Genomic DNA, 13,494 nt, shown 5'->3' with positions numbered 1-13,494 from the left:
TGCGGCATGTTGCCGTAGGATGGAGTAAGTAATATAACAACATTACTCACCATTTTATAATGCGGCATGTTGACGTAAGCAATGACGAAAGCATGGGCAGAAGTGCCGGTGATGAGGTTAAACGGTAGCGAGCCGCTAATTGTCGCAGCTGTCATCATGTAGATCGGGTTCACCTTCGCCAGTACGCTCTGTAAGATACGGTTGCGTTTTAAAAAATCAGACAGGAACACCGCGGTATCCAGTGTTACGGCATGTTTACGACTATGTTGCAGTCGACTTGTTGTTTACATCAAGTCAACTGCCGCCTTTTCGGCAAGCGAGTTTTCATATTCATATTCATTTATTTGCATTTCACATGGATGATAAACTTATACATGTGGTACCCTGTAAGGGTGTAGCAAAGTTACAATGGAATTTAAATACATTGCAAGCTTGAACGTAGTTAATTAGTTTAGATAATTAATTATATTATAGATTCTATAATTATTAATAAACATAATTACTACACAATATTTTTATCTTAAAATTAGTTAAATTATTATTTTTATAATTAATTAAACATTTTTATTACAATTACATTTAATTTCATTTCATTTATTGCAATTCACATTTTAATAAACTTAGATACATACCTACATGTGATACCCTGTTAGGGCGTAGCACAATTTAAACTTAAACCTAATGATACAATTATTTTAACATATATTATAATATAATTATTCGTACATTTATTTTATTATTATAATATATATTATTTGTACACTTATTGCTAATGATAATTTTTACTAAATTGTATTTTCAATTATTACCTAAGTTTCATATAGACATGAAATCAATTTCAAATACATTTATCGCCAAAAAATTCAAACATATTATAGAGTTCGATTGATGAAGGCGATAATAGGCCCTATTCTGAGTGGCGGTGGGCGCGGGTGCGTGTAAATCACATGTATGTAGACGCACGTTGCGTTCACAGTGCGCGGGTAGATCTATTGCTTCGGTCCGCTCGTACCTATCACAGTGTTTGGTCTAGCATCTAGCGTCTGTTTACGATTTTGACGTGTGGATCTACCCGCTCGTAGCCGTTTCGGAATTGTGAAAGGTAAGATGCCAGCACCCATCGTTGCGCCCGCGCCTACACTCTGAATAAGCCCTCGACGCGCTATTTACGTCGAATCGACTCGGTTGACTTCTGCAGCAAGCAATTTTATTGTCGTCATATGACCCAGTCAGTGTTAATCATCGAGTATATAACCAGAAATAGAGACGAAATAAGGGCCATATATTCCTGGTAACGCATTAGCGATACAGCTCTTATAAATATCAACTCTCGTTTGCACTGAAATATAGACAGGCCAACTACTGACCTGTGTGTACGTTTCCGTATATTCCAAAAAATATTCTGTATTTATTCTAATAATAGTAGTAATTGTAATATAATCTGCCTCCGTGGCCGAACGGTTACCATGCCGGACTGCCACGTAGAGGTCCCAGGTTTGATTCTCGGGCCGGGAGAAATATTTGTATGGCCTAAATTTATTTCTCTCGGTTGTAATTTGTCTATGTGTTTGTCCATGGCACCCGCGACTCAGGGTTTCCCTAGTGCTGGGCTATGTTGAGTGTGTGCGTTATTATTATCTATCTTAGACTTTCGCCTCTCCCAAGGCATAAAAGATTAATTTTGATTTGTATAAAGAAGATATAATCTATATCTTCTTTATTTATTATTATTATATTAATCTCAGTGGAATTACAATAACCAGTGATTTCATAATAATTAGGAGAATCCGGGCCCTGGGGTACGTGTAACCGTTTCGAAATATAAGGTAAATAAAAATAACTTACTGTGGTAAGAAACGTGTAAGTAGTGATAATCAAAATACGCTGATATTCAAAAGTCAGCGAAATAAAAATCGCGGAAAAAGAGATATAGTGTTGTAAGAAACTCGAGTCCGTCTACATTTTAGGACTCGACTCCAATTCACAAGACTCGACTCGTAAAGACAGAGACTCACTGCTCGATGTATTACGAGCCTATCGAGTTTCCAAATAGACTCGAGTTCGACATTAGTGCTCGAGTATATTTATGTAACCAGTCGAGCTCGAGTCCGGTAAGTATCTACCTGAGCGGTGTTTTGGTGTAGTGTGTTAAACTGTGGTATAATTACTGGAATATAATGAATTATTATATCTTCTTTTTTTTATAAATCACCATATTGACTTTTTGTTTTTTATTTAATTCCTAGGCATTAATAGATGTTCAATAAAATTGAACCCTGGATGTCGTCCTCGCGACTTTGTAGTGTGGAAGTCGCTTTGAGTCAAGTTTTCGAACTTGAGTTTTGTTCAAACTCTAGTTAACGCACTCGTGAGTACTTTAGGCTTTGAGTCGAGTTAAAAAGTGTAGACTCCTGGACTTGAATTTCTTACAACATTAAAGAGACAGGCAATTAATAAGGTATATTTAATTAATTAATGGTAGTAATAGTGGGTATTGATGTTACATATTATCTACACCCAATTGTATTGAAAGCCGGTAACCTTATTCGCAAAGGTTTCTGATCGATAGGCTAAATATAATGGATAAGGAAGATCGTTTGGGTAAAGGAATTTAATGACAAGAATGTGAATAAGCAATGCAAAAAGTGTAGACGTCCAGCGGCAGCGGGGTTATTTTGTTTTTTAAGTGTTGTTTATGAATTACTTACAAATCTAGCAATGCACGGCAAAATCAAATAGGCGACAGAACTATTCGAAGCGAATTCAGTAAGTGTCTTGCATAATACAATAACGATCAAAGACAGAACCATGACCGGCCACTCTTTGAAGTAGAGGAGAAATGTTTCGAACTCATTCGCCATTTGTGACATCATCATGTTGTCGAAGATTATGCTACTAGAACCTGGAAATAACCACATGTTTGTATTCGTCATTCGGTGTATTTGTTAACTTAACATCCTGTAAATCCAGGCAGCCCAGAACATAGTGTTCTCAGGGCTGGGCAGTATTTGAATTACTTGTATTTGAAATACGTATTTAAAATACAAATACGTATTTTGTATTTGTATTTCAATTACTCCCTAAAAATGTATTTTGTAATTGGTATTTCAAATACCTGACCGTAATGTATTTTGTAATTTGTATTTCAAATACTTTCGTTACAAAATACATTTCAACAAAATACTTTTTTCTTTTCAATGTACAGCCTATTTTGTGACGTGCATAGATTTATATCAGTGTTGGGCATTGATAATGATAATATATTTATTGCAGTTTACATAATATAAATAATACAAATTTTACACTATATTACGTATACATGTAATATACTGTAAGGGCATAGCAATATAAAAACTTATAATATGGTTTAATTACATTTCAAGCCTTAGCAATAATTATTATTACAAAATTTCTTATTATATTTCTTATCATATATATAAACATATTATTAATTGTACAATTATGTGTTATACTAGTTTTAATTCGACCATAATAACATTGCATTTACTCCATTATATAACATGTTATCTACTTCATTTTATTTATTTATTCACATTAACTGCCTCCGTGGCCGAACGGTTACCATGCCGGACTGCCACGCAGAAGTCCCAGGTTCGATTCCTGAGCCGGGAGAAATATTTGTATGGCCTGTAATTATTTCTCTCGTGAGTTTGGGTGTAATTTGTGGTTGTCTATGTGTGTGTCCATGGCACCCGCGACACAGGGTTTCCCTAGTGCGGGGCTATGTTGAGTGTGTGCGTTATATTATTATTACATAGGTACAATGAAAGACATATGAATCCTGTAATATGGATATGATAATAATGGACAGCAAAACAGGAATGAGGCAGATCAACGCTATAGCAATTTATCATCAAGATATTGTTGCACTGTATAGTAAGTTTTATTAGAAAGAATGTTTTTTAAGTTATTTATGAAAATACTTGTTTTATTTTCTTGCTTTATATGCTCCGGTAGTTTGTTGTATATTTTTATCGACATTGAATATGGGCTCGATCTATGCATTTCCAATTTTGAGAACGGTGTTACAAGATTATTTCCGTATCTTGTGGGATGGTGTCTTGGTTCGTCTCGCAGTTTAGTGTAAAATTGTGGGTACTTTTTTATAAATTTGCAAACTTCCAAAATGTAAATTGATGTTAGGGTTAAGATTTTGTATTTTCTAAAGAATGGTTCACAGCTCTCTGTTCTTGATATATTTGCTAGTATTCTTACGCAGTTTTTTTGTTTAATAAAGAGGTCATTTACAGTTGTACTATTGCCCCACAATATGATGCCGTATGATAGCCATGCATAAGCGTACGCATAGTAAGCACTTAGGGCAGTTTGTAAATTTGTTGACTTCTTTATTTCTTTTAAGGCGTAAGTAAAACTAGATAGCTTTTTTGTGATTTTTTGTACATGCTGCTTCCAATTTATATTTGTATCGATATCTATTCCGAGTAAATTAAATGTATTGACGGTTTCTATTTGTATTTGGTTATACGAAGAATTAATATTTAGTGATGGTTTTTGATAGGGTCTAAATTCTATAATTTTGGTTTTTGTGAAGTTAATTTCTAAATTGTGATCATTCATCCATGTTACAATTGTAGTTAGTGTATTATGAAGGGTTTGATTTAAGTGGTCACTATTTTTACAAGAGGTTAATATTGAGATGTCGTCAGCGAAAAGAACACATGAATCGTTTATTACTTTTGGGAGGTCATTTATATAAGCCAGGAATAGTATGCACCCAATGACGCTTCCTTGTGGTATCGAATTGTTCATGTTTTGGGGCTCAGAGTTATTTCCCCTGTCTCATAGTTATAATACTCGATTTCTACATACTGGATTCTGTTTTCTAAATAGGATGCGAACCATTTATGAATGTCACCTCGTATACCCATTCCGTAAAGTTTATCCAGTAAGATATCATACCGAACTTTATCGTATGCCTTTGACATGTCCAATAGGATACCGATACCATACTTTTTTCATTTAGTGTATCCAGAATCTTTTGCATAAATTTGTAAGTCGCAAGTGTAGTTGAACGATTTTTCCGAAAACCATTCTGCGACTCATCAAATATATTGTACTTTTCACAGAAAGAGTATAGGCGGCTACACATTGCCTTCTCAAATACTTTCGAAGCCGCGGGCAATAATGCAATCGGTCTGTAATTACTCAGATCATACTTACTTCCTTTTTTGAGGATCGGTTTTATCAGGGATTGTTTAAGAAGATCCGGGAACACACCCTCGGCAAAAGACTGATTGACAAGCGTATAAAACGGAAACGTCAATTCGTCTGCACATACCCTTATAAGCGCGGATGGTATCTCGTCTATTCCATAGCTGTATTCATTTTTTAGATTACGTATAATTCTGTATCGTTCCAATTTTAGTATATGTACTGCCGAAACAAGTACGTTAATCAATTAAATTTCAATCAGATTAAAAAATCTATTCAATTGCAACTGATTTCGATTGAATTGATTTTAATTGCAATTAGATTAATTTTATTAGTTGTTCTAAGAAACAATTGAAACTAACAATTAAAACCGAAACTATCAAGTAAAAGTGTCATCACGAATATGGGTTAGGGGATGGGTTTGGGGTGTGTTAGGGGGTCGGTTAGGGGGCCGGTTGAGGGTCGGTTAGGGGTCAGTTGGGGGTCGGTTAGGAGGTTAGTTAAGGGGTCGGTTAGGGAGTCGGTTAGGGGTCGGCTGGGGGTGGTTCGGGGGTCGTTTAGGGGGTAGGCTAGGGGGCCGGTTGGGGGATCGTTTAGGGTGTCGGTTGGGAGGTCAGATAGGGGGTAGGTTAGGGTGCGGTTAGGGGGTCGGTTAGGGGTTGGTTAGGGGGCCGTTTAGGGTGCCGGTTGGGGTCAGTTAGTGGGCTGGTTAGGGGATCGGTTAGTGGGTCGGTTAAGGGTTTGGTTAGGGAGTGGGTCAGGGGCGGGTTAGGGGCCCTTTAGGGGTGGACCCCCTAACTGACCCCTTAACCGACCCCCTACCTATCCCCAACCGACCACTTAACCGGTCCCCAACCGACCCCCCAACCGGACCCTAACCGACCCCCTACCGACACCTAACCGACCCCCAAACCGACACCTTAACCGACCCCCTACCGACACCTAACCGACCTCCAACCGGACCCCCTAATCGAGCCCCTATCTGAGCCCCCAACCTTCGTGGTGGTATTATATGTGAAGAACTACATACAAAAAATATATGTAATTAGATTGAAGTCGTTGTAAATGACGAAGTAAATGCAAGTGATCAATCACTTTTTTGCAAAGAGCATCTATTATATGTATGTATGTGTATATGTGTGTGTGTGAGTGCGTGTGTGTGCGTGCGTGCGTGCGTGCGTGCGTGCTTGCCTGCGTGCGTGCGTGCCTGCGTGCGTGCGTGCGTGCGTCCGTTTGTGTAAAGCGGAACGTTCAAAAAATGAAGTATGAAATTATTTGATTTTTAATTCGGGACTTATTCACGTATAAACATATTTTATTTACCTCGACTTTTCGGACATATTGCAACGTCCATGGTCTCGCAAGGACTGAAGAGGCGGGTGTCAGCATCTTCTAGTTGTGCGAGTTTTTCTAACTACCCGCACTTTATCTTCATTACTTATTTGTGCACTAGGGTTCTCACTACACCGACACACAACACTCACGACATCTTAAATACTCGTATTCAATGCAGTACAAGCACATTTGCAGGTGGCAACAGTGCTGGTATTGTCAAAGACGTCAAAGTCATCTTTTCGCGGTTATAACTTAGAGTAGCAGGGTTCTAGGGTTATAGCCGCCATTTTGCGGTTGGTTTAAATTGCACATTTGCATCCTTTATAGGCCGAGTAGATAGGGATAACGTATCGCGTGAGCGACTAATTTGTGTTGTGAACATGTTATGAATGGCATTTACACGTATATACAGTATTCGACATGTATAGGAATATTAATAATAATTATACGTACTTCGTGCTCTGAATGAAGTATGGTTGTATTGGTTTAACAGTTTTTTTCTGGTAAAACTGAATATTTAAAACTTCTTTTTCAAGATATGTATTGTGGAAGGAAATCCTTTGAAGGAAATTGTTGGTTTCCACATGTCGCGATAAGTATACTAATAAAGTATTTTGTAATTTGTATTTGTATTTTGTATTTTAAATACACCCCATGAAAGTATTTTGTATTTCAAATACACCTCAAGAAAGTATTTGGTATTTTGTATTTTAAATACATTTAAGGAAGTATTTTGTAATTTGTATTTCAATTAAGATGTAGCATGTATTTTGCCCAGCCCTGAGTGTTCTGTTCGAGATGCTTTGTTCAAAAGAATTTAGGAGCAGTAGAGTTCCCTGTGAAAGAGTTCGTCCGGGTTAGTAGGTACTGCCACCTTACCTTATTTCTGCCGCCAAGCAGTAATGATGCTGGGTAAGGATGCAGGTGTCAACTTATGTCTCAAATCTTTGTGATTAAAGCTCTGAGTGGCACTACAATTGTAAGGCGTGTCGCTTACTGATTTCATTAACTTTACCAATAATAAAAATGACTTCCCACAGCATGTTATCTCTCACCAAATCCCAATTCAAACACCCGTTTGTTTCTTTGATCGGTAATGGACTGACTGAAGTGGCTGAAAGAAAAATTAATAGCAATTGGTAAATTTTATATTTGCTCTTTGATTTCATCAGGCGAAATTCAGTAATTGTGATTTACCTGACCGTCGTCGAAAGAACCTCATGAATTCCATATTTCTTGGTAATATATATAATAATACCACAAATACAATTGTTGGAGAAGATACATTACTATGTCTGTGAATGTAATTTAATAAAAATTGGATTACCAGTGGAAAATAAACGCAATACATCTTTTCTATCTGTGAATACAAATGATACGTACCCTCTAGTAGCAAAACTAACCGCATCGAACGTGATATCAAGGAACACTACAATTGCTACCACCTAGGAAAATAATAAAAATCTATTGATATTTTCAACTTAAATCGGACGAGAATTCGTTAAATGCGACTTGGACCAGTTGGACGTTCTAACACTCGGTAATACCGACCGGCAGGAGCAGGTTCGAGAATCGAGGGCCGTGGAAGAATCTGGTATAGGTGGTCAAAATACTCTTTGGGATACCGTGCTACCTAAGTAAGTGCTCTGAATTAAAGTGTGACATATAGGGTTGGATAGGAATGTAAGGGTCAGCGCAAATCGGCGGACGGATGGCAGAGGATATCAAATTTATCAATATGTATATTTTATGCTGTTTCAATTGAAGTAAGATATAAATTTCAAAGCTCTAAAAACCGGCTTCGGGAGGCGGGAATCCACCTGAGTACCCCGGGGTAGAGCAGACGCAACGGGGAGAGCAGACGCAACGCATGCTGGCTGATTGGCGCTGGCGGGCAGAAGATTCTCTTCGATGCGTAAGTGTCTAATGGTCTAAAGGGGATACCACTCACAGCTTCATGGAAAGAAATTCGTCCCAACTGTATGTACTGATTAGCTAACAGCGTTTGTATATATTGCGCTTCCTCCTCAGATATTCCTATTTGTAATGCTATATCGCTTTGAGATCTGAAAACAATGCATTGTCTATCTATGTAGTCGGTACAAAACGTAATCGAAGGGAAAGTTTCGCATTAGGCGACCGTTTGATCATCATGATTATCTGGAAGACGTCTATGATAGGAAATAGGCCTACTCAGTACTCAGACACTCCTAACTCTCATCATGTTGTCAGATTAGCGGTTTAGATCATAAGATCCTTAAGTCTTTGAGCACCGACAATCATGGATTTGGAAGTTACGTCCAAGGACTGCAAAATATAGTTATATCTTGCAGTCCGTGGATGCTACTGGAAAATTGGCAAGTTTCTGATTTCTGAATCCAAATAAAAGACTAGTTTGTTTTGGTGCCTACCTGAACATTCCCATAAAAAAGAAATTTAGCCATAAGTACAGTAATGATTCCATTAGCAGGACCCCCGGCAAATTTAGCAGCATAAAGTGAGGAAACTCGAGTTTTGGGCCATCCGGAAAATATCTGCGAAATATAGAACAATAATTTGTTACATACGTGAAAGGGTTGTAGCCCTAACTAGCCGTGACCGGGTTCACGGCAATGAAACGAGAAACTTCCGGTCCACAAAATTTATTTAAAGAAGTAAAGTAAAACGAAAGGCTGTAACAATAAAAAAGTAAATGTAAAAAAAACAGGTACAATAGTATAAAACACTCCCTACACTTTATGATGGATAATAAGGCACTTTCCCCCTAAAAGGGCCGAGTAACTGAATTACAGGTACGTAATCTTAGGTACATGAGGACTGTAGACTGTTATAGACTATTACACATGATTTAGCTTATTTAATGACGATTATAAACGTAGTAAAGAACCATAATTAGCGATTATACGCGATTGAATTTGAAACAGCTCCGACTGCTGTGGCGGTCGAGCAGGGAGTGACCGTGGTACGAAAAAAATAGAAAGCGAAGCAAGATGGAACAATTCAAATTTAAATACAAGTAAAAGAAAAAATGATACGATACAAAAAGTTCGGATGACGACGTAAGGAGGTCACACCGTCGCATACGTAGGGCGCTGGAGCCCACAACAGGGTTTCTTACGCCAACATACCTATATACACACATCTTTCTGTACAAGTATTGACGGGGAATAAGATACGACAAGGCGTACTTTGAACATTGAATATGTCAATGTTTTACCACCATGCCATTCATGTCCCAATCATCATCATTATATCAGCCGGAAGACGTCCACTGCTGAACATAGGCCTCCCCCAAAGATTGCCAGATTACCCGGTCGGACGCGACGTGCATTCATCAGATACCCGCCGCCCTTATCAGGTTATCCGTGTGTTTTTTGTGACAATACTTTCAGTAATTCAGTTGGCTAAGAACGGTGGCCCCGGCATGGGAACAGACACTGGTTCGAGTCCAGTCAGACCGACGCTATTTTTCTTTGAAAATATAAATATGATGGTCAGCTTTTACTTTATCAATATGTGCCACTTGGATTCTATTTGTCTTAATTCCAATCCTCTCGTGTTGGTTCGAGGGTCACCTCTTCGGGACCACACTCTCCAAAGTTGCAACAATCGTCAACTCTGGCAGTCTTTGACGACCCCGTTGCTATTCACTCTACAGGCTTAACACGAGAAAATAGAGTCACCCATCGAATAACCAAGGACTCCCCGAATTCGCGCTTTCGGCACGTTCCTTGTCAATTTTCTTTTATGACACGTCCTTCTGACTATATAGAATAATAATAATATACTTATTTTTGTTTAATTTTAAATGACGGGACGAACAAGTCGTGTGCCTGGTGGTTACGCCTGTCCATAACAGTTGCAGTGCCATTCAGAGCTTTAAATCGCAAAGATCTGAGAGGCACTGCCAAGGCGCCCGTCACCCTGAGACATAAGTTGACAAGTCCCATGTGCCTGTAATTTCACCAGCACCCTAATCTTTCAAAACCGGAACACAGTAATGCTGACATCACTGCTTGACGGCAGTCATAGGAAAGGTGGCAGTATTTCCCTGGACTTACTCTTTCACAAGGAGCTTTACTGCTACAAAAAATAAAGTGCCAGATAACAACACCAATTGCCTGGTCTCAAACTAGGGAACTCCCTACACTATGATTACCAAGGCAACGGAATTCATTCTGGGGCACTTCCCTGAACACCCAGTCCAGAACTAACTTTTAATTTTCTAAATTGATCCTACCGGGAATCGAACCCTCATCGAACAGTGAAACCGTTGGGCCACCGAGGTCGTCATAGCATAAAAGCACACAGATCTCCTTATTTTAAACTACTTATTGCACAAATGATAAAGTAGGATGATAATTACGATTCAAAGTAATATTTCAACACGTCATTCGAATTGCTTCCGGACAAAGTTGCTATTCCACCTGAAAATTTTGTAATGTTTCCGTTTATTCTTTTATACATTTTGTAGGTATAGATATATGTATTTTAAGTTAGGATAATCTCGATACCTCCAACGAACAATGCGCACATTTAAACTTTTGGTCATTTTCTGTTTTAAATGTAAACAGCTTTATTTTATTTACTCATATTATGCTACCAGAATTTTGTGAAAAAAAATTGAGAAACAAAAAACAAAATTCGAAAAAAAAACCATCATGTGAAAGAAATAGCAGAGATGACCAAAACATTAAGTTGGGTTAGTGTTTATTGGGGGTATCGATCTGTTTTACCTAATGTAGATGAATAGGCAATTCCTAGAAAATAGAAGACAGTAAAATCTGTAGGTTTTGGTGATCTGAAAAGAAAAGGTTATTTCGAAATAAAGTTTCCATTTCAAAATTAATGAAAATAAAATAAGTGCATACTTTTGTTCATGTCTACTTGATTGCTGACGGGTTTTGTCGACCATTTGATACATTTCTAAGATGCCCATCTGAGAACAGATAAATAAGGGCTATAATAGCACAGAAATTCTGCTTAGAATTCCAATATCGTCGCTTTACTCTCACAAATTCGTATCTTAAAAGACAAAGTTACTGAAATGCAAAACATAAGATATAGAAGGATTATACCATTTATGTTGCATATAGCCTCTCTGAGGCCCGTTTTCCATTTTCTCTATTTTTGTCGATTAATTTAGGTAGCTAGTAGAGTTGCAACGAATATTCGGTTACTGTCCGGTATTCGGCATGTGTTTGTGCTATTCGGCCGAATAATTAACATTAACAGTTATTAACAGTTCCTTCAATATATATATTTGAAACGGTTCTTTTTGTTCGGAGAAATCTCACACTCTTCAGCAAGGTGGAAAGTACACAAAGACACAATAAATTGAAACTGGTTGCCTGTAAGACTACCCTCTTTCATGATAATACTTGTGCGATGGCGCCAAAACTATACAATAAGCTGCCTAATTATATACTTGAGACTAACGACACTGCCAATTTTAAAAAGCGATTATTTAATTTATTGACTGGGAAAGCATATTATAAAGTCAGCGATTACTTAAATGACAAGAACATAGAATAATAGTTAACCACCACAAAATAATCACATAAATATAATTAAGAATTAAAATTAAAATTAATATTTGACATTTTGTAATTAAAATGTAGTAGTAGTAGTAGACACAACAAGGTTAAATAAGACCTTATGGACGTGCGTACACAATAAATGATTTGATTTGATTTGATTTGATTTGATTTAAATCAATATTAGGTATTAACACAAAAGAAACAAGAAAAACGCAGTAAATTATCATGTAACTTCTATTAATGCTGAACATATAATGTAAGTTTGCGAAAGCGCAATTTTTTGCTTCTTCATCTAAAAGATCAAAGGAAATATTATTGTAATAAATAAAAAAAGGTAAGATATCAAATGAAAATCACCTACTTATTATATAGTTTACTCAAGATGCAAACGCTTAAGATGTACTAAGTATATATTATTTGCATATTACCCAATACAATTCGTTTTACAAGTGAATCAAACTGAAGTGAAATAAAAAAATTCGGTCGAGTCGAGTCGAGAAGAGGTGCTTCTTCTCACGTACAATTAGGTTGTTGTCTCATCTTGAGTCCTTCTAAAGGGGTTTGAGAAGGGTCCTAACGGGTTGGCAAAGCGCTCGTGACGCCCCTGGGGTTGCAGGCGTTCATAGGCGACGGTCACCGTTTTCAAACATCGAACATTCGGTATTTGGACAGAGGCCGAACATACGATTCGTTGCAACGCTAGTGGCTAGTAGTTGTACAATGTAGAATATCAAACAAAAGAGTAATTAAGTACCCGTTCAAGTTCCATCAGTATAGCTTTGACAATGGGCATCATGAGACCGCAGGCCAACCCGTTGGACACCCACATTGATATAAACATGGCGCTGATGAATAGTAGGAAACTTAACCTAGAAAATAACGCATACATTTTAAGTACGTCACATAATTTATGGATATAGAAAGAGTTGGCGGTTCGAGGGAACATGCTCGCTAGTAGGTTTAGTCGGTATACGTACAGATAGTGTCAACATCTTTTTTGTTATTAAAAATAAGTGCGCATTTGACCTAAACTCACTTGACGATAATCTCTTTTTTTTTTTTTTTTTTTTTTATTAAGAATGGACGAACTCTTGACCACTACCTAGCCCTAGAGCAAAGATGAGGTCTACGTTGGTACGAGCTCGCCCAGGAGATGCCTATTCAATCGCACCTTGAAAATATTCGGGTTGTATGTACTCGGAAAAATAGACGCAGGCAGGGAATTCCAGTCACGGGCTGTGCGCATTATAAAAGATGACGAAAAGCGCTTAGTACGACTTAAAGGAATATCAACCAGGTGAGGGTGATATCCCGCCGTTCGTCTAGATGTCCGATGGTAAAAGGGGGCGGATGGAATGAGCTGGTGGAGCTCATGGGCACACTCTCCGAAGTATAATCTGTAAAAAACCGACAGACCCGCGACCTT

At 37.8% G+C, this 13,494-nt stretch overlaps 1 protein-coding gene across 1 annotated transcript in view; it reads right to left on the bottom strand.

Moving 5' to 3' along the window:
* Nucleotides 1-12,957, bottom strand: part of LOC113225466 (protein I'm not dead yet-like) — an 18,500-nt gene extending 5,543 nt beyond the window's left edge. Inside the window, exons 1-11 of the mRNA XM_026457783.1 lie at nt 12,823-12,957; nt 11,400-11,467; nt 11,265-11,329; nt 10,895-10,955; nt 8,940-9,062; nt 8,480-8,594; nt 7,912-7,973; nt 7,726-7,823; nt 7,544-7,642; nt 2,709-2,902; nt 51-188 (exon numbers count right to left, since the gene is read on the bottom strand). Coding sequence (XP_026313568.1) covers nt 51-188; nt 2,709-2,902; nt 7,544-7,642; nt 7,726-7,823; nt 7,912-7,973; nt 8,480-8,594; nt 8,940-9,062; nt 10,895-10,955; nt 11,265-11,329; nt 11,400-11,467; nt 12,823-12,957 — 1,158 coding nt within the window. The remainder of the gene's footprint in view (nt 1-50; nt 189-2,708; nt 2,903-7,543; nt 7,643-7,725; nt 7,824-7,911; nt 7,974-8,479; nt 8,595-8,939; nt 9,063-10,894; nt 10,956-11,264; nt 11,330-11,399; nt 11,468-12,822) is intronic.
* Between the last annotated feature and the right edge of the window lie 537 nt (nt 12,958-13,494).

The sequence above is a fragment of the Hyposmocoma kahamanoa genome, unplaced genomic scaffold (genome assembly GCF_003589595.1).
Source record: "Hyposmocoma kahamanoa isolate Upper Pololo Valley unplaced genomic scaffold, ASM358959v1 160, whole genome shotgun sequence".
In the NCBI taxonomy this organism is placed as follows: domain Eukaryota; kingdom Metazoa; phylum Arthropoda; class Insecta; order Lepidoptera; family Cosmopterigidae; genus Hyposmocoma; species Hyposmocoma kahamanoa.
This window is presented reverse-complemented; position numbering and strand designations above follow the sequence as displayed.